This window comes from Pagrus pagrus (genome assembly GCF_965226575.1).
Source record: "Pagrus pagrus genome assembly, chromosome: 16".
In the NCBI taxonomy this organism is placed as follows: Eukaryota; Metazoa; Chordata; class Actinopteri; order Spariformes; family Sparidae; genus Pagrus; species Pagrus pagrus.
This window is the reverse complement of record NC_140200.1, coordinates 18,217,883-18,242,991: the sequence shown is the minus strand read 5'-3', so window position 1 is coordinate 18,242,991 and position 25,109 is coordinate 18,217,883. Positions and strand designations below refer to the sequence as shown.

Here is a 25,109-nt window from a genome sequence, read left to right as displayed (position 1 = left end):
TTCTTCAGGCTGTGAGACTCCTAAATTCATCCTCCGTACTCCACTGTTTGAAATTGTTTATTTCTTCTCTTATGATGCATAAAGGGACTAAAACTCAGTTTTGTGCCAAAACACTGGTGTTGTAAAATGACTAAGTAATGAACCTTTAATGCAACACTGTAAAAAATACTCTGTTACAAGTAAATGTCATGTTTTAAAAATATGAAGTAGTAATCTGGGAAATACCACTAAAGTATTGTGTAAACTGCTGAGGATTTGTATTCATAACAAAACATGATTTTTTATAAGCTCTTCAAATGTTTTAAAATGCTTTGTATGATGAATACTTGTTGTAAATTAAATACTAACTGAAGCTTTCAGATGAATGTGAAAAAATACAATATTTACCTCTGAAATGTGGCGTAGAAGTAGAATGAAAAGTTAGTACTGAAGTACAAGTACACCAAAATTGTACTAGAGTGCTTGAGTTACCACTAATTTCGCAATAATAGGCAGAATAAATGTTGGCAACTTATGTTTCTGCAAACCAGGGATATGTTTAAACTTTACGTTTCGTGCATTCAATTGTCAATTTTATATTTTGATATGGCTGTACTTATGGTCCAGTTAGATTTAGGTAAAAAAAAATTTGGTTAAAGATATGTACCAAGATTAACATCATGTTTTGACTTACCTGTTTCAAACATGGCTGGAAAGTGTCCCATCATCTCAATAAAAATACCTGGTTGTTGCCAGTAACAAGGCTGTAAAGTGTCCAGACATCTCACTAGAATGTAGAAATATTGATTTGATGTGTACAAAATGTACAAATGTAACATTTCTGTGGTTTACAGAAACAAAAAAACATTTTACTCTGGCTACTGTGCTGAGTTTCCAGGTGTGATGTAAGAAGTGACACCACGGGGGTTTCTTGATAAAACTGCCAACATTTCCATGTAACCTCTTCCTGTCTCAAATATGGTATTATTTCGACGTTGGGTACTAATGCTGACGTAGGCTCCACTGACCAGAAAAGGGAAAGACTCAGCCACAGGGGGAATTCAGGGAAACTCTGATGTTAGATAACACTGAACCTTTATGGTGCCCTCTCACCAAAACGTGTTTAATCCTGCTGCCTGAGAACAAATCACAAATGACTGACTGATGGTCTGTGAGACTCTGCAGAGTTTGTTGAAGTTTAATTGGGCAGAACCAGAAACTTACCCATACTATTTAAAATCCCCTTGACTCAGGTGCGCGTGTGTCACCTTTTATAAGTCATTCTTAGGAAAGTGCGAGTCAGTGAGGTTTTACAGTTCAAGGTAACACAGTTTCTGTGTGGTTGGAAATAGGATGCCAGGGACATTGGCCTGTCAAACAAGAATTAATGTTTTTAAATGCTCAGTCAGACATAAAAAACTGGTGAACATAACTTACCTAACCCAAAATATCCACAAACTGTCAAGTGGTCTTGTATTTTCTACACAGAAAAGACAGTTGTATTGTATTGATTGCCTTAAAAATGAACACTGCATCAATGTTAGTTGTTCTGCTGCACATTAAAGCATCTGTGAATTGTTGTAGTGTAAATCCTATGTGCTTGGCTCCATCTAACTATTATTGTGGTTAAACTGCTGATTATTTTCTTTACTAATTAATGAATAGTTTGTCCTATATAATGTCACAAAAATAGTTTTAAAAAATCCTGTTAAATTTCATACAGCTCAATGTCATCAAAATGCTTGTTTTGTATAATCAGCAGAGCAAAACCTAAAGGTATTTTTTAGATAAAACATTTTCTGCCGACCTTGGAGACAGTCGTTGACAAAAAACATCTAGCAAAGTATTCTGGAGCTTTTGATCACATCACCCCGTCCTCCCAAAGCAGACGGAGTGGTCCAGTTGTCACTGTAGACGTTCAAATTTTCCTTTTTCTGCTCACTTTAAGGATTTCTCATCTATGTTTTCTTAGAAGTTTGGATTGGACCTTGCATTAATATGTTTACAGTGGGAGCTTATATATTTGCAGTGTATGTGTTATGTATATTGAATAATGTGTATACATACTAATTTGTCTTTATCCTTTCATCTTTATATCTTATTACTATTTTTTCATTTTAATCTTATGATCAGCTCATCTTTGGAGGGCCTAAAGTGCATTTCACTACACATTGTATTGTGCAGGATTGTATGCCTTGTGTATGTGACAAATGGAGAACCTTGAACCTTGAAAGATACTTAACTATTTTTCTTTTTTTTAATTCACAGGTACCAAACAGATAAATATGCAACAGATGTAATGAACAGAGAACATCTGGTCGAAGTCCAGTGTTTTCTGTGGGAGAGAGGAGCTTCTGTTGGTGTGGACTTTAAACTTTTAACCTTTCAAGACATTTCACGTGCACAAGAACCTACAGTATAAACACTGAAGGAAAGGGAAAAACAACATAATAGGACTCCGTTAAATATCTTGTGTTTGTTTTCTTTTCAAGCAAATTTACTGGCGGTCAAAAAGGATTTGCACATCATTGCGTCCTGTTTTTGTTACATTTTACATCACCATCCCAACTTCTTTGCAATTGTGGTTGTAGAATAAACTCTGTTCAATTGTGGGGGAAAGTAGCAAACTTTTCAAGCTAAACACATGGTTGGGACATCCTGGTGGCCCAGTGATCAACATGCATACCAGATACTGTACTGTTGCCCAGTTCCCATGTTATTCCCCCCCCCCCCCCCCCCTCCGTCTCCCCTTGCTTCCTGTCACCTTTAAACCGTCCATTGTTGATTAAAGGCAGAAATGCCCAGATAAAAACTTTAAAACCCCATGAGGTCATCTGGTTTATACTTGTCAAACATGCAAAGACAGACTTCCTCAGTAAATGTGCTTCACTATGACTGCCAGAACAGTTTGGAGCTTTGAGTATAGCTGCTGGCTGTTTTGTATGAGAGTCTGTGAGTCGAACCCTCAGGGCCCCATGAAGAAAAATACAGGAATGCACCCTGATCTGGGAGGATTTTTGTGTCAAGACATGATTTATTGGCTTAACAAAGGCTGTTTAACTGTTGAAGAGACAGAGCAGGGATACAATTATCATGTGGGATAAAATTAAAATAAAGCTGTGACACCTCAAATGGCTGCAGAGAAAATCTGTGAAAACGTCTGCTCTGTTTCACCTTTTTAACCTCTGTGACGTCTGTTTTAAGATCCGTGTGGGCTGGTTTGTGTTTACACGGCTGCATCTTCTCTCTCTTTTTGGTCATGCTGTCAGTGGCTGTGAACTTTAGTCGAAATATTTTAACAACCACCGGATGGCTTGTCAGCAAATACAGAAATTCATGGTTTGATTTTCCTTGGATCTATATGTACTGTACTGTATCTGACTTTAAAAAGAACAATCTGTATATGTATATTCTGATATATATATATATATATGTGTGTGTGTGTGTGTGTGTGTGTGTGTGTGTGTGTAATTTACTATTACTTGTACTTTTGATGGTTAAGTGCATTTAATATCAGATACTTTAAAGGGGCTCTATGTAGTTTTGGAGAAGAAATTCAAACTCAAGAATTTTAATATTCACAAAACAAGCTGTTCTCAGATGAAAATAAGGTCCCCAGAACACTGTTTGGAGCTAGAAAGGTGGCAGGGTCCGCCACATATAAATAAAGTAAAACAGTGTAAAGTTGTGTTGTCCTATTAGGTCAGTTTGTTTATTCGGTCATGAAAATGAAGAAAGATTGTTTATTTAGTTTGTTAAAGCATAAAAAAATCAGTCAATAAAGATCTTTCCCTTTTCTTTAAAATTTCTTCCCCAAAACTACACAGTGCACCTTGAAGACTTTCACTCAAGTAAGCTACTATTCATTTCGGTGACTTTCTTCTTTACTAAAGTAATATTTCAACACAATATTTACGTATGACTTTTTGGTACTTTTCACAACACAGTCTTTTACTTCAGAAAAAGATCTGACCTCCTTCACTACTGATGGATGGGTTAACCGGCAGTTTGGTTAGGGACTGTTGTCTCCGACTTTCCATCTAGTGCCAACATTAACATCAACATTACACTTTGGTCTTGTTCATTATTTCCTTTTCTCTCCCTCCCACTCTTTCTTTATGTCTTCCTCTCTCAATTTGTGGCAAGTCTGTACTCGGCAGTAGAAAGCAGGGCATACTCAACATTCCTAAGGAGTGTCTGAGAGTCAAACTACTCTGACAGGCGGAAGAAGGAAAAAGTCACTCACACACACACACACACACACACACACACAAGTCTAAAGAACCTACAGTAATGGTGTGTCCATGCAGATACCCCCTCAGTGTGTACAGTTATTAAAGGCCTTCAGAGGATAACTGTTGTTGCAGTTCACAGAGCAGAGGATGTGGGAAACGCCCGTAACAAGCACAGAAGTACTTATATATGACATCACTTCGCCTGACTCACAGCTGGGATAGTCACCGCATCAAATGCCAGCTTGCCATGAAAACTGGAAACACACCCCGGCTTAAACAGATCCTCAAGAAACCGGCCGCCATATTGGATCATTAGGTACATTTCATTCACTGAAGTAATGGGAGCTTTGAGCCTAAATGTCCGAGTAACTTTGGCAGTAACATTTGCCCTTTCTGTCAGTCTAAGATACGCCCTTTTACCCCTCTATGTATGCAATGTTGGCCAATCACATTAGGGTGCTTAATGACATGACAGCCGCGTTGGCCAATCAGAAGCGTGGGTTTTGACAGAAAGGCGGGAGAAAGGCGTGTCTGTGGGCCTAGGGTGTCGCCGTGGTGGCTCCCATTCGAAGGCGACGGCGGTCGTCTATATTTCGGTTCTAATCTCTCCAGAAAAAAGCGAAGTAACTCCGAGCTGTCAGAGAACTTGACGCACTTTCACGTTGAGATTTTTTTCAGATTCTTCTCGGTCGAGCTTGCGGCAGGGCTCTGGAATGACGGGGTGTGCCGAGAATTTGAATTAGCTCGCCGTTAGTTTGAAGAAAGAGTGAGTCGGGGTAGAGAGAGAGAGAGGAGCCATTTTGTCCCGACTGTGTGGGAGAAAAGAAAGAGTGGAAAAGAGGAATCACACGGGAGGAGATCCTATTTTTGCTTTCTGTTCTCATGCTGTAGGGGGGAAAACAGTCGGGCTTGGGAAATCCAACTTCTCGGACACGTCCACGGGCACGTTATTTTGGGTGGTATTTAGCCAACTAGCTTGCCAAGCTAATCAACAAATCCCAGATTGTTAACTGTAACGGCCAAGAGAAGCGGGACAGTTGGTCAGGTTGGCTAAGGAGCTGGCTTTAGACTACACATAGGCCTGCTAGGTTATCAGTTTTTTGTATCTTGTCTGGGTGAACACAAGCTGTTTTTCAATGGCGAAGAAGACGTACGACTTGCTGTTCAAGCTGCTTCTGATCGGAGACTCGGGCGTGGGGAAGACCTGTGTGCTGTTCCGCTTCTCTGACGACGCCTTCAACACAACCTTCATCTCCACCATAGGTAAGGAGACCCGGGGCCACGCATACTGGATGGGGTGTTGTTACAGGTGTTTCTGATTTACTTGGGCCCACATCCGAGGTAGTTTGACAGCTGGGTGACTCGCCTCTCCTGCAGCTGGAAATGGTAGGCAGGACATATTTGGTTAGCCAGTGTGCTATCAGCATGCACTGGCAGGCTGACGTTAGCTTCTCTCCAGGCCTGCACAGGTTAGCTGGGAAGCTAGTTGTGCATCTTTCTGAGCGCTTAGCTCATCCCCAGCCAACCCTGTTTTAAATGACGGCGACTCTTAAAACAAAACATGATTTTTATTGTGGTATAGCTTGCCAATAATGGCAAGTATAACTGGTTTCGGTACCAGAGGAGTAGCTGTCATGTCACTCGACCCAGTGGCTAGTGAGCTAGCTAAGCTAGCACTGAGGAGCAGTAAAGGCCCACTGCTGTTACAAAAGCACTTAAAACTGCCTCCCCCATGACTGACAGGCGTTTACATCTCAACATGAACTTATATAACTGTAAGGGGTTGTCCCTGTCATGAATTACACATTAAAGGTAACAAAGTATTAAAATACTACATTAGTAGTAAAAGTCCTGTCATCAAGATTAAGAAAAAGGACAGAGACACCATCAGTAGAATGTACTTCAAGTGTCAGAAGGAAAAGTACGCAGATTTTTTGTGTATCATTAGTGCTGCATTACTGTGATGGACATTTGAAGAGCTTGTGAAGAGTGATTATCTCTAGTTAATATACTGTGGCTTAGTTTCATCTAGAGCAGTGGGTCATATGTTATGATAAGATCATATGTTTTGTATGTCAAATCCTGTACAATATCCCCGTCTGACATGTAGTGGAGTGGTAATATAAAATGGCAGACACTGTGCCTGAAAAATACTAAAGCAAAGGTGTCTCTGATTTGTATTCAAGTAAATGTACTTTCCATGACTGCTCCAAAGAAAACCATAAACAATTCATCATGGTGGCATCATCATTTTTTTCCCCCCTCTGACCTCGACGCATGCGTCCAACATCACGCTCACATGAGTCAAGTGTCAAACTATGTCAAATCCCTGCACGGCCAAAGTGAAGGCTCCGTTTACTCCTGTTGCTTAAGATCGGTGCTGAGTAATAATGTAACATGAGATGTGTTTTGCTGAACCACATTAAGCTGACTGCCTGCAATGCACAGGCATTTAATCCTTGATTTCACGATTGAGCTTTTATTTCAAGCCCAGTTTTTCGTAACTTTTAAGTGTTGACAACTCCTCTTGACTCTAATGCCTAAGAACACACAGCCACGATGGGCGACATCCACGTTAGATTAGATTTGTTGCAGTACAGCGATGAACAATCGCTCTGTTGCAAAGCTTACTGTCACATGTATGTGTTTGTGTTTGTTTATGGTTACGTTGATTTTTTGTCTCGCAATCTGCCTGTTTGTGTTGCGTTAGACTTGTCTTGTTACTTAAAATGTAGGCATAATCTGTGCTGTCAAATAAGAAACAAAATAATAAAGATTATGTGACTTATTTGGCGTAAAAGCCACCAGCCTAGCTGTGTGATGATGGTCAGAAGCAGATTGACAGGTTCTTCAGCAGAGAAAGACCTGTAGTAACCTTTGCTACTTGCCAGGGGTGCTTTAGGTCAAGTATTTCTGCGTTCCAGCAACTGCAGGTGTTATTTTTTTCTTTACCTTTTCTAAAAAAATTTACTGTATTTAACATACTCTGTCTACCCCGAGCAAAACTTTAGAATAAGCTCCAAAGGAACCTGTTTTACATGAAGAATAATGTACTTGAACCTGTTAAAACAGAGTATCCATATTGTAAGCATGCTCTGTTTTTGTCTAAGTTATCCCAAAGCTTGGGTAAACAACTGTTATGTTAGTTTACACGTTTTCAAGTATCAAGAATACCAAAAACAATGATGATCATAGTGCTTGAACTGAAACTTTCCACAACAGTCATTGCTGTCATTCAGTTTAAGAGGTGCTCATTCGGGGTGGTCCCACCGCAGTTTGTCTAAAATGTGGAAAGTCCAGAGATACTGACACGACACAACAAACCAACATAATTTCGCTCATATCAGGATGTTCGGTAAAGGATTTATACTGGTTCCCTTCGAGAGCTGTCCCTTTTTAAAAACCACTACAGTTCATCCAGTCACAAGCTTCTCTCAGCTTGTCTTTGTTCTTCATCTGTATTCAAAACAAAGCAGCAACAACAACATCATAATCTCTCAGCACGTCAGATATGCCAGACTGTTGTCTGTTGTCAGTAGCTCTGATCATTGTCCATATGTAGTGAATACGTGAAATGGTTATTATATTGATTTACCTATTGCCTGTTAGTTCTACCTCTGGAAAAAAGCCAAATACCTCTCAGAAGTACTGAATGTTCTGCCAGACAGCCAATCCTATTACTGTGTGGTGATAGTATATCATAATTAATATAATACAGTTGTTTCATCATTGATTAGTCTACTGATTATTTTCTTAATCAATCCTTTGCTATATTAAAGTTGGTAGCTAAGCTGACATCTTAAGATTAATTTTTTCGTCCGAGCAATATTGTTTGTATTACAGTAGATAAAGAAAGCAGCATTTTTGGCTTTTGTACTGAAAAAAATGGCTTAAATGATTGATCAATTGTCAAATTAGTTGCTAATGCTGATCATTTTTCTGTATTTTGACTAATTATTTTGGCTGTAATTATATGACTTGTGGGCAGTTGGACTTACGATTTTAGTGCATATGATTTTTTTTTTTTTAAATATGGCTGAAACTAATGATTATTTTCCTTGTCTATTTTTTGAATCTGTTTTCTTGATGAATTGTTGTTTGGTTTTTAAAATGTCAGAAAAAAACGTTGATCAATGCTTCCCAAAGCCAAAGATGTTTTGTTTTGTCCACAACACAACTCAGTTTACTGTAATAGTAGAAACCAGAAAATATGAAGTTTAAGAAGCTTAAATCAGAGAATGCTGACATTTTTTCACTTAAAGAAATAACTTAAAAACGGGTAATTGATAATCAAAAGAGTTGCCGATTGATTGAATAGATGACCCTTAATCGATGAATCAATTAATCATTGCAGTTCTAATCAACACAAGCCTCTTAGTGTTGGATGATCTACTTTTGCTTTTGTTACCATATAATTAGCTTATCCTTAGTTTTTCCAAGTATTTTGTTGGCTGCTAATGTTTTGGCATACAGTACTGTAAGTTACATGGATGCACCAAATGCATCATGACACTGTAGTGCAGCAAGTACAAAATGTACAGTCACTAAAAAACTACAATTCATACACCAAAGAATGTCAAAGTTTGCAAAAATCTTATGGCAAGTATAACCAGGTACAGCCCTTGATGTCTAAATAGTAAAGTGTATCACTTCATAAGAAAATGAAGAACCGGGACATGTGAAACAGGAGTCTGTTCTTCCTCTGACACAGTACTCATACCTTTGGAGACACAGATGCACAGCTGCTTCTCAAAATACCCCCACTGGAAAACCCCCCTCTCTCATCAGTCACTCATCCTCACTTCCAGTCTGCCCTTCCTTATCGTATATTACAGGTTATGCACATTGAGAGTGCTGAATATGCATGATGTTGCGATCTAAAATCTATTTCCTCAACACATCATGAATTTTGCATGGAAACTGGCGACGGCTACAGTGGAATTCATACTTGTGGAAGGAATGGTTCCTCTGGGATTTAACAGAAAGCCGGCCATAAACCATGCACTCTCTGGTTTAAGATGTCCAATTCAACATTTTGCTGTCATTGAAAGTGTCATCCTCTTCTGAAGTGTGCCCATTTTCCAGTGATTGGCTAACTGTGTGATTGCAAAATGCACAGCTTTTCTTGACAACTTGCCAGTGCACCTCACCAGGAATAAAAACAGATTCACTCTGTGTTTTTTTACTCCTCACCAGGAACACACAAATATGAAGTCATCCCTGCTGAGCTTGATTTTTGAAAACACAACTTTTAGTAATGGTTGTCGATAAACCTGTTAAACATTTTATCGGTGCGTCCTTGCTCCTGTTGAATCTTTCTCGTGGTTAAAATAACAACATAGTTGTTAGCTGTGTCTCATCTGCAGAACCTTTTTTGTCCTCTCTGTCTCTTTTTGTTTCTAGCTAACCATATCTTTCTGTCCCTCCCTCCCTCTCTCCGGGGAGTGCATAATATTTAGTGAGTCACACCTTGGCAGCCAGTTCCTTCATTATTCTATGGCCCTGCCCCACTTAGAGCACAGCTGTTTCTTGGACTTTTTAACCAACCACAAATTCTGACCAGAGCTAAACTGACAGCTCAGTATTTAACTGGAAAACACCACTTCTTAGCCAAAAAGTTTCAGTCATGAGTCACTCCTTTTTAAACTGTTCTAGGGCTTCATGATTATGAAAAAGATGATAATCCTTTCAATTGAGCATTTAGTCAGTCATCAGACTGTTTTGATAATTGATTAATTACATTCTTATGCAAGTCACTTGCCAAATGACAAATATTTGCTGCTTCCATCTTACCACTGAGAGAATTATGCAGATTTTCTTGGCCTTTATGATAGTAAATTCAATATCTTGGATTTTGGACTTCTGGTTGGACAAGAATTTTTATATATGCGACCAAGTTATCTTGGAAACTGTGATGGGCATATTTGTATTATTCTGACATTTTGTAAGTAAAGCCTTGATTCATCAAGGAAATAATCAACATTGAATTGACAATGAAAGTAGGTGTTTGTGGTAGTTCTAGTTTACAATGTAAATTTTCTAATAAAGCACACACAACTTCAAAAAAGCCTAACACAAGCCAGATCTTCATATATCTTGTTTTGTCTCACCCAGCTCTTTAATGCACAATTATATATAGCTTATATTGATATAAAACAGAAAAAAGCAGCAAAGTTAGAGAAGCTGCAACCAAATCATGTTTGACAGTTGTTCCTGATAAATGTAAACAGAACGTCTTTTAGATTGTGGACAATGCAAGACATTTCAGGACGTAGTCTTGGGCTTTTGCATCACTGATTGACGTTACTAATTGCTTACTTGGGGGGAAAAAAACCCCAACATCTACAGATTAATAAACAACGAAAATAACACAAGTGTCAGCTCTGTTAGCTGATGGATGAGTTCTCTTATCATTTCAGCCTCATAATATTTCTAGAAGCTCTCCAACTACATTACCTTGTGTGGTGTTAAATTGGTTTTGCCAAGCCAGAAATCTTAAATTGTGATCCATAGTGTGTCGGTGTTTTTCTTATTACCAAGGTATTCACAGTACCTAATGACCAGCTTTAAAAAGAAAACAAGTAGGATAGATTTTTAAACCTGTTGCCAAGAAGGACTTTTTGGCAGTTTAACCTCCTGGAGAAAAAATGTAGTGGAGCGTCCTTGTATCAAAAAATAATTAAATCCAAAGTCAAACCAAGATGGAAGCTGAAATAAATACGTCCACAGTGAAAAGGGAAACACTGTGTGCTCTCCCACCACAGCCATCTTCACTGCACCATCAGTCCAAATGCTCAAACCAAAAGTAATAAAAAACTCTCTCTAATGCCCTTAAAATATGCATAATATCATGTTTCTAACCAGCTGCGTTTCAGCACAGGATTTACAGTAAAAAGGTCACTGCAGTGCATGTAAACACACTGAGTTTTCCTGCTTTAACCTGGTGTGTGTTTGTGTGTGTGCGCGCGCATGTGTGCGTGTGTGCCCCCATTGTTCGCCAGCTGCTGAACCCACAGCTGTCTGCTGATAGGCTCAAGGCCTTGGCATGACACTGCAGAATCAGGAAGAGATAATGTTATGGTCTCTGTGATGGAAACACTTGTCACTCACTTTCCATTTCCCCCTCCACGTAAATGTCTTTGTTCTGCTGTTTCTGATTCTCTGTTGTTGATGTCACCATTTTTCTCACTGGGTGTCTATTTCTCTCTGTTTGTAAGCCTTCATTTCGGCTGTTGTCTCTGTCATTTGTTTTCAGTCATATATGCTGATGTGTTTTCTTTCTCTTACAGGAATAGACTTCAAGATCAAAACTGTTGAATTACAAGGAAAAAAGATCAAACTACAGATCTGGTGAGTCAATGGACTGTTTTGAGACGTGGCTTTTTAGTTTGTATAAGTGCATAAGTGCTCTGTGTGTAGAGGAGTACAGGGCTGAAAAATACAACGACGCTGGTAGACTCATCTTTCATTCAGCTCCTCTGCTTGTGCTGAGTTGCATCATAGTGCAACATCTGTTTGACATACCTCCCTCAAGCCCAGAAATATGCAAGAATAGGAAATGGTCATCGGTCCATCAGGAGATCATCTGCGGGGTTATCATTGTAGTCCACACCAGCTGATTTTCTGAACAGTGTGGCTGCACACAGGGCTGCAGCTAACAGTGTTGGGCAAGTTCCTTTCGAAATGCAATATATTACATATTACTAGTTACCTTCATTTTAAAGTAATATATTACAATATTACTGCAAAGAGTAATAAATGACTTATTACACTACTTCTTAGTTAACCTTCAACAAAAAATAACCTGCCTAAGTAACATATATCGAACAATTAAGAAGCCTAGATCTTTTTAGATGAACAAATGGCCCTGGACACTGGAAAGATCAGGTAGACAAAGGATCAAAGTCTGATATATTTTGAGATGGGAATAAATATTTGATATTGTAGGCTGACCACTATTTTCATTATCTACTGGAGCTAGGACGACATGCTCATCTCCTCATTCGATATCATAATAATACTTGAGTGCAGATTTGCTATATGTTGCGATTCTTAAATATCGCAATTCAATATTAGAATTTATTGCGATCTTTTTTAAACAATAGACCTTGAGAAAAAGTTCCTTCCCCACTATGTAGGTCATGAGTCATATTTTTGATAACATTGTACATCAAATGTCAGTTACACTTTGGGTCTTATTTCAGCAGTATCGTTGCTATACTGCATAAATATGGTAGATTAAATACTTTTACTATTGAGGAAACTGCTACATTTAGTTGTTCCTGCTCATTGGGCTAGTGCCATAAGAAAATAAGCAAAGCCCTAAACTAAAAAGACTGGCTTTTGAGAGTTTGCTTACATTACATAGTGTTGCTTTAATTAGGGGACTGAAAATTGGAAAATGCTGTATATTGACCCTGGTAGTCGCCCTACCCCTAGCTTTAATTGTCCACCTTAATGCATGCACACTGGCTTGCTTCGCCTTTCTGTTTCACTCTACCAACAATGTTATCTGCTTTCTTCAGTAGTATCACCCAAAAGTCACACAAAAAACACACCTCGCTTCTAGGATTTTATTTTGCCGATTGTCATAACAGTAGGTGAGCCGCATGTGGAGGACGCTAGCCGTTATTATGTAGCTGTTTAAAACCAACATGGTACCGGACGAACCAACCAGGTGTACTTAGAAGTTTGTACAAAACAACAGGAGGGATGTAATAACAGAGGACATCTCTCTGTCTGCAGAGCATGTGTGATTGACAGTTGGCAGGAGGGGTACAGCGAAGGCAGATTGTCTACTCGTTAATCACTTGCGGATGGCGTCGTTCTCTCAAACGGATAACAAAATTAAAGAAAGAAATGCTTAAATTGGTTGCCAAATATACTTGGGTGGCCGTTTAAATACCTGGGTGGACCGCCCAAGTAATTGTCTGTTAGTGGGAAACACTGCATTTTACCTTTTTAGCAAACAATTGCAGCTCCTGTGATTTGAATGTTGGACATGGCCATATTTTGATGAACTGTTCTGCCTCAAAATTGAGGCATTATGTGAAGTTTCCATACTGTGTCGGTCTTTATGATTTATCTCTATAGCACCAGTGCTTTCCCTGAGGAAAGCATTAGAAAAGGAAAGATGACATTAGAAATATTAAAAATACAGTATGGGCTATTGTGTCCTCCTGTGTGTCTTGTGCACATATGAAATGCTACATGATAAAATAAGATAATTGGCCTGTGAAGCTCAGAATGGATTGGTTAGCATTCAGTGATGATTTTGATCTGATCTGAAACTTGATCACATTTGGCCTGATACTGTCCATTAAAGCTCCACTGTGGCTGTATGTATTTCAGTCTCACATTGTCTCCCCTTCCTGTCCGAGCACATTATGTCTGGGTTTAATCTTCACTGTATTGCCTGAGTGCCCAGGGATGTGGTCATGCTCACCAGATTCAATAAAATCTAACTTTTGCACAGCCAGCTATTATTTTAAACCATTGTAAGTTTGATTTGCTCATGTGAGCCTGGTGCTTCTGGGCTTCTCCTCTCTTTCTGTATCAGCAGTGATAGATGGAAGTTGGCAGGGTTTCCCCAGATAGGAAAATGTCATAGTTGAGATACATGCTAGTGCAGACGTGTGAAGGACATGGTTAGCCTGCAGTGGATTTGAATGTGTGTGTTTACAAGGTTCAACTTGACTTGTGAGGCGTACCAGGCTCCTCAAGTATTGCCAGGTTTTAAAATAAAGTTGTTCACCTGCATGAGATTAACAGACAGTTTTTCTGTTCAGAGTCAGAATTGTGCTAATGGGGCATAAAATATTATAAGTCCTAAATCAGCGTCTTTCTGGGAGAAGTGAGAAATCTCAGCATCTTGTGCAGTAATCGTTGAGTCACTGGGATATAATACGAACTAATAAGATCTGTGTGCGTGTGTGTGTGCAGGGACACAGCGGGCCAGGAACGGTTCCACACCATCACCACCTCCTACTACAGAGGAGCCATGGGCATCATGCTGGTCTACGACATCACCAACGCCAAGAGCTTTGAAAACATCAGCAAATGGCTGCGCAACATTGATGAGGTAAAACACACACACACTCTCCATACTCAAACGTTTTATCAGAGATGTTATCAGTATTTTTGTCGCTTTTGGAGTTGAGCGTTGGCACTCCCTCTTCTATTGTTACATCTTTGGCATAATGACAGAGTGACTTAAATACTTTTAGGAGAACAGCCAACATTGCTAACTGGCTGGCTGATCAGTGTGCAATGAGCTGTGTAGCAGGAGTCTGTGACTAAATGACATCAGATGTGCCAGATGTCTTTGTGCATCTTGATCGTTGTAGAAGAACCAGAGGTTGTACTGTTTCATCGCTTGACTACATCAGACAATAACAAAGGCACGTCTGCTATTCTAAACTTTCAATTATGGTTCAAAACTATCAGCAGGAAGGGCTAGATGTGTTTGGAATAGGAGCCAATACACTCAATAAGTGTGAGGACTGATTAATCAGTGAAGGTAATTATGTTAATGTGTTACAGGCCTGGATATTTGTGATTTGTGAGATTAAACATTAACGCTACACACTCATTATGTAAACAATCTCAAAAAAATATATGCTCTGTTAATAAATTATTATTTACAGAGCATGGAATACAAATTATATTATATATTAAGGCTTCCGCCAGTGTATTACAAGCTGCAGCCGCATGCCAGGCTTAAGTTGTGTCCCCCGCCGCCCGTAAGCATTGGGGAATTGTTTGTAAAAGTATTTTTATGATGTTTGTTGAACTTGAGTGCGTAGGTTGTGTGCGCAACATAAGTAGATGTGTGCGGTTGAGAGAGTGCGTGAGCGTGAAGTTAAAAGTAACATTATAGCTGTGAACGTAGCATTGTAGTGTGTGTATAGTTCAGGCTATTTGTTGCCAAATGAATGTGAGAACAACTCAAGATCCAAACCATTTCCCATGTTATGCTTTCCACCTGCTGATGAAAGTAAAGGATATGTAAAGTACTGGTTCTACTGGCTCTGAACCAGCACCTGAACCACCTTGATTGAAAAGGTTGACTGACATTTCCTCTAAAGAGTGTCGTGCTGTTTATCTGACCCCTGGTGGAAATCCTTGAATATTGTAATATTGAAGTGATGATGTACATTGTCCACAAAGGATCCTCTTTTTCATGAGCTGTTTCCACCTTTAGTCAACTCCTTTTGTCCGAAATGTTTTAAACCCTCTCCATATTTAAAATCGTACAAAAAATCCATCACTCAATAGCTTACTTTCAAAATGTCAGTGTTTTGTTTATTGTCTTTATAAACAGCATTGCGTATTAGTTCAATCTTAAAAAGAGGTTACACATCACCTGAGTACTGTATGAGGTCCTGTGTGTATTATGGGTTGTTAAGAGTGGATTTAATACGATCTGTGAGGACCAGTGTTTCCATTGTTTCTTTGTCGTAATGGATGTACTGCCATAAGGGCAGGGGAGTGTCGCCTAATGCGCACAATAGTGATGACATCAGCCTCCAACAGGCCTGATATTTCAACGTTCTTATCTGATTATCAGACAAATAAGACGGGCTGTGTAACATATGGTTTGTCCTGCTGCTGATCTCACCCCTGTTGGAGGTTGATGCATCTGTGTGGATAATTGAGCCTCTGTTTTAGCTTCCATCTCTGTTGTTTTTCTAAGTTGGTGCTTCTTTGCATTGCCCCTTGTATTGCATTTAATACTGCTGTCTTACTATTTGTCTCAGTAGTGATTATTCTATTATGTCAGTAATCTTGTGGGACACATGCCAGATTAAACACATTAGATTAATTACAGTGGCAGTTACAATAATTCGCTCACATTTTTTTTTCCTGGGTGCAACAGTACACTATTATATTACACCACATGATCAGTATGAAGGTGTTAAGCTTGAAATTAAGTGGATTGGGTGAGACCACCAGGCATTTCTTGTCATTTTTCTCACTCTTGCTGTTTAAGAGCTTTGGGTCCGGTCAAGGAAAGGAAACACAATGCATTTCCTGCAAACTGAGAACTCGACCTTGCTCATGTTGCACTTCTGGGAGTGAAAGCTTGCTGTTGACTCCAGAGAAGGCTAATGTGATACAGAGATTTCTGCAACTTGGAAAGTAATGTGAATACAGTCTAGATCAGTGGTTATCAATCTTATTTGGCTTTGTCGTGCAAGTTTGCGTAGGTCTTATGAGTTTGAGCCCTTCAAGAGAGTGATTTTTGATTCATTGTTTGTAGTAGATCTGCAATTGTTTGTAGACCTTTGGAAAATAAATCAGCAACTATTTTGATAGTTCAATAATTGTTTTTAGGACTCAGTGTTGCTATTTGTCATCCATGATATCAAACTGAGTAACTGTAGGTTATGTACCATTAGTTGGACATTTGTCTGATTAAACTGTGGGAAATTACCACAGGCATTTTTCACTACTTCCTAATATTTTATAGAGAAAACAAAGAATCCATTAACTGAGATAATAATTGGTAGATTGATCATTAGTGAAAGTGATTGTTAGTTGTAGCCCCAGTTGATGTTTTAAGGAAAAAATATTAGAGCTGAAACAATCAGTCAATTAAGCTATACTCTGCAAATGCAACTAATGATTATTTTTATTGCAGATTCATCTCTCAGTTCTGCCATTAGTCGATTGTTTGGTCATAAAAATGTCAGAAAATGGTGAAAAATGTAAATTCGTGTTTCCCAAAGACCAAGACTGCATCCTCAATTGTCTTGTTTTGTCCACAACCCGAACATTCAGTTTACAGTCATGGAAGAGTAAAGAAACCAATATAATTATATATTCACATTTAAGAGGCTGGAAACAGAGAACTTTGACCTTTTTTCTTCCTCTCAAAACGATGAATCGATTATTAAGATTATTTTAATAGTTGACAATGAATCAATTAATCATTGCAGCCAGTTACACATTATAAATGATTCTAAATTTTTTGTCTAACATAAACATGGTTTATTGTGTTTTCCTGTGCTTTTATTCATCTTGAGACACCTTAAGGGTGTCCCGACCTTTAGTTTGGGATCCACTGGTCTAGATTACTGAGAAGAAGAAGAGTTGTCATACTGGAGTTTCAAACCAGTTCTGGCATTTCTTAGATGGATGAAAACATTTCTAGATTAACTGAGAACGTAGCTGACTTGTATACTCTGCCACTTTGCCTCTCTGCCGTAGTGGCCAAAAGAAAACGTGTTTTTACCTGGATTCGTGTTTTATTGGGGCTGATTTGAAGTTGTGACTGGTCAAAACAAACATGTATCCGTGTTGTGTGGTTGAAATCACAGATGAAGCTGCGTTCATCCTCGCTGGTATGAAAAAATAATCTAATAATGTTTTCTCTCTTCTTTATCTTTTTCAGCATGCAAACGAGGACGTCGAGAGGATGCTGCTAGGCAACAAGTGTGACATGGAGGACAAGAGGGTCGTACCAAAAGCCAAGGGGGAGCAGGTGAGATGGTGCAGTCCGCTGCAGCTATAAGCAGCCGTTCGTCATCAAGGTCCTGCAGCTTGAATGGCTGATTTGTTGCTGCCACATTGCAGCTACGCATTTAGTTTATAGAAAAGTCAATCACATTTCAGTCTTATTTGACAGCATGACACGACATTCACCTGACAACACAGTATGCAAGGTGCTCATTCAACACTGAAAGTTAGAAAACACAATATGATGTAAAAGGAAAATAGAAGGATAACAAAAAGAGAATATCATAATGATTGTTTAATAGATAATATTTGGAGAACCCGCTTAAAACTGAGGTATTAGACCAGGTGAAAATAGTTTGGAAGTTTCTTGAAATTACTTGTGAAATGTCAGCTTGCACCATCCACTAAAACACTGCCTCCTTATAGAAAGTGCAGTAAGCTGCTGTTTGTTTGCATACCATAAAGGTTTATGACGGCTATAAGAACTCACTGACTACAACAAGAGTTTCTTTGCACTGAAGCCATGTAAAATGAATAAAAAATATACAAAAAGGAATCCTTAAATTACATATGTTTATGTCCAAATTAAAAGATTTTGTTTTGGTACCACCTCATATTGCAGGTAAAGTTTAATTCGGGATATCGCAAAAAAAATAAAATAAAACATAGCGACCGTAGTGCGAAAGGTTGGAGATTAACTGGACCTTGTAGACAACCTTAGAGGATCAGAGCGGAGAAATGTGAGCCTCTGTACTGTCTTAATAAGTACAGTTGAGGTGCCCTTGAGCAGTGTGAACAACAGCAGAGGCCTTGTAACCAATGGTACATTTTCATATCATAGTTTGAAATAAAAATGTGTGAAAAGCAACATTTCAGAAGTCTCTATTCATTATATCAAGACTCGCATTATATCTGAGCCTCTCGTCTAGACAAATTCCAAACCTGCTGATGAGCTGTTAACACTATGGCTAAACTTGCCCCACTAGAGGACGTCCGGCCCTTGTGTCATGATTGGGCTGCAGGTACCACCCCATGCTACCAGTAGTGACGAGGACACTAGCAGATCAGACTCGAGAAGGATTAGGAGAGCATAATTGTCTGTGGACACGACATACAAAACCATTCCCTCTTGCTTTTGCCTCTCCTTTGCACCTGTTGTCACATTCATTTGCACCAAAGCAGGTGAAACTGATTCACAATCACTTGTGCTTCCTAAATGGACATTTTGACCAGTGTATTATCTCTTGGGGGTTTAAACTTACTGCATTCATGCTCAAACAAAATAGTGCATTGTTCATATGTGTACAAAATTGATAAATTGGTTTAACTGATGACAGGTTGTGTTTTGTGTTTATGGCTGAAATAAAAAGGGACGGAGGCATAATTCGAACTGAACAGGCAGTAAAAAAATTATTTGTATTGAATGGGCCTCCTTGTGCAGTAAAAGTTTGTCGTGGAACAATAAAACAGCTGCACCACTTTCAGGGATGCTTACACAGCATAGTAGCTGGTTTGATCTGGGACTTCACCAAACCATAACATGTCCTTTATCACTGAGGAGATATGATTTACTTTCTGTAAACAATCATGTGAGCATTTCTCACTCCTACTATGTCTGATTAAAGACAGCTGGGCCAGCAGAAATATCAAAGCCTGTTTTTGTGATGCTGAGTGTGGGTTGTAGGTTGTACACACCAGAAGTAGGTCATGTTATGTACAACCCAGATTCCCAAAAAGTTTGGACGTTGTGTAAAACATTGATAAAACAGAACAATGACAATCTATTAATGTTTTACCTCATCAGCTTCATTCATTGATTTGCTCATTCTGAATTTGATACCAGCAACACAGTGTTGAAAGTTGCAAAATTCTCCAGGTTGTACCAGATAGTCGGTAGATATCTAAATATGTGGATAAATTGAAATTCTTGACACACATTTGTACCTTGACACTAGACTACACGTACACTAAACAAAGCCTGGAGGTAGGGATGCTCGATAAAATTGGCACGTCATCAGTATCGGAATCATGAAATGAAGATATGACAGTCCATTAAATGATGCTTTAAATATGTGCATGTTTGGGGGCTATATCCCAAATTGTATATCACAACATTGTCCAGCCCAAATATTCTGATAAAAGATATTATCATCTTGAGGCAAAGAAGACTCAGTCTAATTCAGATCCCTTGTCTAGCCATTTTCTCCCCCTTTAAACCCGAAATATTGCCAAACTCTCATTCTTCTTATACACCAAGTCCTCCCTGTCTGTATGTTGCATTCCGTTACATCAGGCCAATTAACCCCTAGTAACCTCTGCCGGCCTGTTCTCATTCCCACCTTGTCAAACACCAACATGCATTACCTCTGCTCAGCAGGCCTTTTCTTTTCAAAATAAAAGTCTGAAGATTTCGTAACAGCTGTTGAAAAATATTGCATATGATAGCAAATTTTGCGATATTCGAAAATATCTAATATCGGTCCAAGCCTAATGGTATGTGAACCTCCGATTAAGTTTTCTTATTTTTCCCAATGAGTGTGCACATTTTGAAAAGTATTGTATGTTTCCATCTGCCAGTAGGCCATCATAATAAGAGTAGGCTTAATAATATACTCACTGCAGGAGAGTATTGATGTTCTCTGCCATTAGGAGGAAAGAATTTGCATCAGCAATTGGCAAAAAATGAGTTGGAAAATGTCAGCATATTGGATATCGACAAAAATCCAATATAATGTATCCCTACTTGAAGGTACCATTGATTTGTCATTAAAATCTATGTCACGAAGACAGATTACAGTTAAATCGCAGTCAATATTGAGTCACTTAGCAGTACAATTTTTGAAGTACAAACTCTTTAGTCTGTGGCTGCCTGTTCTCTTCTTGGAGTGTGGAGTGAAATTCACAATATTTCTTCAGTATTTTAGCAGTATTTTTAGTATTTATGTGAATGCAATATCAGCAGACGAGGAGTGTTTGTCTTCATGTTTCTCCCAATGTTTATTTTCTCCTTTGAGGGAAGCGACTGTGGTGACTTATACTTATCTGGTGACGCCACTTACCGTACATGTCCTCGATAAGTTTATAGGGTTCGGTCACTTGAGTAAAGCTCCAGTATAGTGATTCATCAGGATAAATGGTAACATCTGTGTGGGTGTGCAGCACCTTTTAAGTGCTCTGTCTCATTGTAACCAAAGCAAACTAGCAGCGACTAGTCTGTCTGCAGATTTAGCAACTTCAGATACAGATCTGCTTACTCATACACACACCTACCTGACTATAATGGAAATATGTGTGTGTGTTTGTCTGTGTTTGTGTGTGCGCCTGACTTGGTAACACCAGTGATACCTTATCCGTGTTCTGCTCAGCGGATCAGCCACTTTATTTTTGGACCGGAGCTTCTTTGACTGTAGCCTCACTCATTGCTCTAACTCCTCTTTCTCATCCACAGATTGCGAGGGAGCATGGCATTAGGTTTTTTGAGACGAGTGCTAAGGCCAACATCAACATCGAGAAGGCTTTCCTCACGTTAGCAGAAGACATCCTGAGAAAGGTGTGTGTGTGCACTTTCGACACTATCTGACACTATCCGTGTGATCGAGAGACTGAATTCTGTTGTGGGTCTGGGTTCAATCATCATCTATGAAAGTGTTTGTAGATTAATTCACCACTTACAAATCCAAAATGAATCCTTTTATTTCAGCAGTCAGTGTTTTCTGGAGTTCCACAATAAGATAATCATTTTTTTTGTATATACAGACTTAAGGGAACAAGTGCTTCAATTTATTATTATTTATCATTTATTTATTAGTGTTCATTTTACCCTCCAAGCACCCTTTTCATAGCTTTGTTCTTCTTGGAAGCTTGACTTAGCCTACCATCAGATACAAGTTATTATGCTAACTCTAAGTGGAAGTGTATCTAACCTAACTGTAACATCATTCTGCCCACTTTAAATGGCTTAATACTGTGCTGACAGGTTGTGTAGCAACTGCTGGTGTCACTTCCTTTAACATCTACAACTTAGATTGTCGATCACTAAAGGGACAAGAGCTTCAACCTTAGCATTTAAGAGGGCTACACACTGACTAGAAGTGATGAAGATTGTAAGTTAAGTTAGGATCGTCAGTGTGGTCTTACAACATGGTTATCAATAGCAAAGCTTTGTTTTAAGCTTATAATGTTACATATAATATTGCAAACATGCAGTTCAATGTTTCACTGGACAGTTTTCGGCCCAATATTGACTTTTAAATTGTCGTGTTTGTGGCTCCTGCTGTCTCTTATCTGTAGATATTTGATAGACCTCTGCCCAGTTACAGTAAAGTCCAGCACACCTTTCCACACTAAACTCCTATAAAAACCCACATATACATGTAAGGTCTTGTGTTTTACCTGTGTGCGACCTTTGTTAATCATCTGTGACGTTAAACATCATATTTCCACACAGTCAAAGAAATAAAAAGTGTGTCCTGGTTATAGTTCAGTGATAAAGCACTTTTAGCTGAAGTGTCAGTCCCTGTCTGATTCAAAAGTACTTACTTTGCTGCATTCATTATTATAATATTATAGCTTTATGTACGTACATATATGAACATTTATATTTATATTTCGGTACTTTATATTTCAGTACTTTATTTTTTAGTGCTTTATATATTTCATTCATATTTAAATCTTGTTTACATCTACAGTGTGACTCATTCTATTCTTGAAGGAGCAACTGTAACATACGCAATTTCCCCCACGGGAATCAGTAAAGTGATTCTGATTCTGATTCAGCGTTGGAACATTGAACAGAAACATTTTGTCAGTGTGCCCTGTATTTCCATGAACTGCCTGTCCTCTCAATCAATGGGGAATATGGTGTATGGAAATGTCGGGCGTTTTGACAGATGATTTGAATCATCCTCATTTATAGTGTAAACTTTGGTTATACAGACCTTCATCAGCAAATGAGACCTAACATATTTTTGATTGTGTCCTAAATCACTCCCTTGTTCAGTTGTTCTCCACATAATAATCCCTCTTTACTATATAGTGAACAGTAAAATAGGATTCCTGACACATCTCTGCTGCCGGGTGTAGAGTCATACAACAGTCATTTTTGTATCTATTGGTGCAATCCATTGCAAGATGGAAGTCGATAGTTCTGGGTCAGTATTCCCGACTTCCAGAAAAGTAGTTTTTTTCCATTATTAACATAATAATACAAAAATGCAAACAGCAGTTTGTATACATTTTTGTATAATTCGTTTTTAACAGTGCAGATCTTTCTTGCCGGACACCTGGCAGCACTTCTACTCATATTTTCTTCATATTTGACAAAAAAAAATGCAAACAGAAGTTATTATTTCATTCGTTTTTGACAGTGCAAATATTTTTCCTTATAAATAATTACTTATACCCTGTCATGATAGTCTATATTCCCAGTAGTCGGGTTTACACAGATTATATTACGTGAACAATTAGAATTACTGAACACATCATATTTCCTGTGAAGAGTCTTCTTCAAAATAAAAGTCAACTTGCTTTTTAAATAGAATTGTCGCGGGCCGGATGGAGAGGGAGCTACATGGATCCAAAGACCCTGACTTAAATGACCAATCAATTGCACTTTGGCGTGTCTGAGGTCGTTTATTTCCCCAGCGCAATAGATTGCAACGTATCTAATGCGACACATTGCATCATGGGATTGTTGGCACTTGGAAATAAACAGTCTTTTCTGTGTGTTTTCTGTGACAGACGCCTGTAAAAGAGCCCAACAGTGAAAACGTCGACATCAGCAGTGGAAGTGGAGTCACAGGCTGGAAGAGCAAGTGCTGCAGTTGAACAACTCCTCTGTTTCACTCACACTAACGCACACACACACACAGACACAAACAGACACACACACACACACACACACACACACACACACGGTCTCTCTATCTCTCTCTAACTGCTAACTCTAACTCTCTCGCTCTCTCTAACCTGTCTCATGAGTTTTTCTTGCACACTGACACTCTCTGTCTGTCTCTTTATCAGAATAGAAACAATAAACCACTTCACTTGTCTAATCCCCCACCCCTCCCCCACCCCACCATATTCTTCCACTCTCCATCTGATGATCATTTTTATTTCTGATAAAAAGAGAAATCCAGTCACGTTTCTTGTCATTTGTTTTAAAAGTTGTAAAAAAGAAAAAAAAAAAATTGTGAAAAGACAAGCTCATATTTTTAATATTTCCTTTGCCTGAGCTCACCTTGTTGGACACCCTCACCCAACCTTTATTCCCCCTCTCCTCCTCCTCCTCCACCCACCCACCCACCCACCCACCCACCTTCAGTCAGAGGAAATCAAAATAAAAGAAAATCAAACAAAAAAGACAAATGTAGGATTAACATTTTGTACACTTTAGTGGGGTTTCTGTTGTCTAACCGTATTTGGTCATTTACAATTTGTTACCAAGTGACAGAGGCGTGGCTAGCTCCTTTTGTATGTGGGGGTTTATTTTGTCCTGTGCCTTATATGGAAGACAGGGGCGGGGCTGTGTGGTGGGCGGAGCCACATCCACCCAATGAAATTACAGTTTAATATTCTGTAAGTTCTGGCTCCTGACACACGAGGAAGCCGAACTGAAGCAGAAGCGTTTGAATTTCTCCTCCAGCCAAGAGAACGGCATTATACAGTATGTCCTGTTTATTGATTTTATGTTTATCTGTATGATTTATTTTACTTTTATTTTGTTGATTTCTTTTTCCCTATCTGGGTTGAGAATTTTTTTTTTTTTTTTTTTTGTTCCTGCATGCAGATTTCTTTGGGTTGGAAGCGTTTCTGTAACGTTGTGTAACGTTTGCCACTGGGTAACTGTGGGCGGGAGGTACAGAAGTTCTCTTTGGAAATTCAAACAGTTTTGCAGATCCATTAAAAATAAGCTTGTTTAAGTTAACTTGTTTGTCCTCAATGATGTGCAGTGTGTAGTTTCATGTCTCTTGCCCTTTAAAAGCCGTCGGTGTTTTCCATCAGCTTCACATGATCTCTAACGAGCATGACGTGTTCGCGCCTCATTTAAGGAAAAACGTCCTGACTGCTGGTCGTATATTAGTTGGAAAAAAGTCCTATTTTCCCTTTTTACGGAAATTACAAAATTATGTTATGCAGGCAGTATCGCAAAAAACGGTCACAAAACACTCAGGTACAACAGTCAATTCAAGTAACAATGTTTGAATTTACATACAAGTTGATTTTATATTAAAAACACATCTATCCTCCTCACCACCAGGCTTTGGAGTCGCTCTGTATCGCATACAGTTTGAGAAACGCTTCATTTAAAAGATATTTTACCAGATCTACTCATGGACCACATTTAGAAACGGGTATAACAAGATGAGTGACGATAGAACAGCCGTTCTCGTGTTCAGAGCTCGCACGACTACCTGTATCCATGACAACAGCCGT

The 25,109-nt window shown here is 38.9% G+C and overlaps 1 protein-coding gene across 1 annotated transcript; it reads left to right on the top strand.

Moving 5' to 3' along the window:
• Positions 1-4,767: 4,767 nt before the first annotated feature.
• rab10 (RAB10, member RAS oncogene family) lies at positions 4,768-24,600 on the top strand. The gene is made up of 6 exons (XM_084377717.1): positions 4,768-5,477; positions 11,504-11,564; positions 14,157-14,295; positions 17,611-17,700; positions 21,124-21,225; positions 23,415-24,600. The coding sequence occupies exons 1-6, from the start codon at positions 5,351-5,353 to the stop codon at positions 23,499-23,501; spliced, it is 606 nt and encodes a 201-aa protein (XP_084233843.1). The 5' UTR covers positions 4,768-5,350; the 3' UTR covers positions 23,502-24,600.
• The last annotated feature ends 509 nt before the right edge of the window (positions 24,601-25,109 follow it).

Bases quoted from the DNA above. Each gene is read 5' to 3' on its own strand.
- rab10 (XM_084377717.1), top strand. From the start codon at position 5,351: ATGGCGAAGAAGACGTACGACTTGCTGTTCAAGCTGCTTCTGATCGGA. The intron at 5,478-11,503 runs GTAAGGAGACCC...TTTCTCTTACAG, and splicing joins AACCTTCATCTCCACCATAG to GAATAGACTTCAAGATCAAA. The intron at 21,226-23,414 runs GTGTGTGTGTGC...TTTCTGTGACAG, and splicing joins CAGAAGACATCCTGAGAAAG to ACGCCTGTAAAAGAGCCCAA.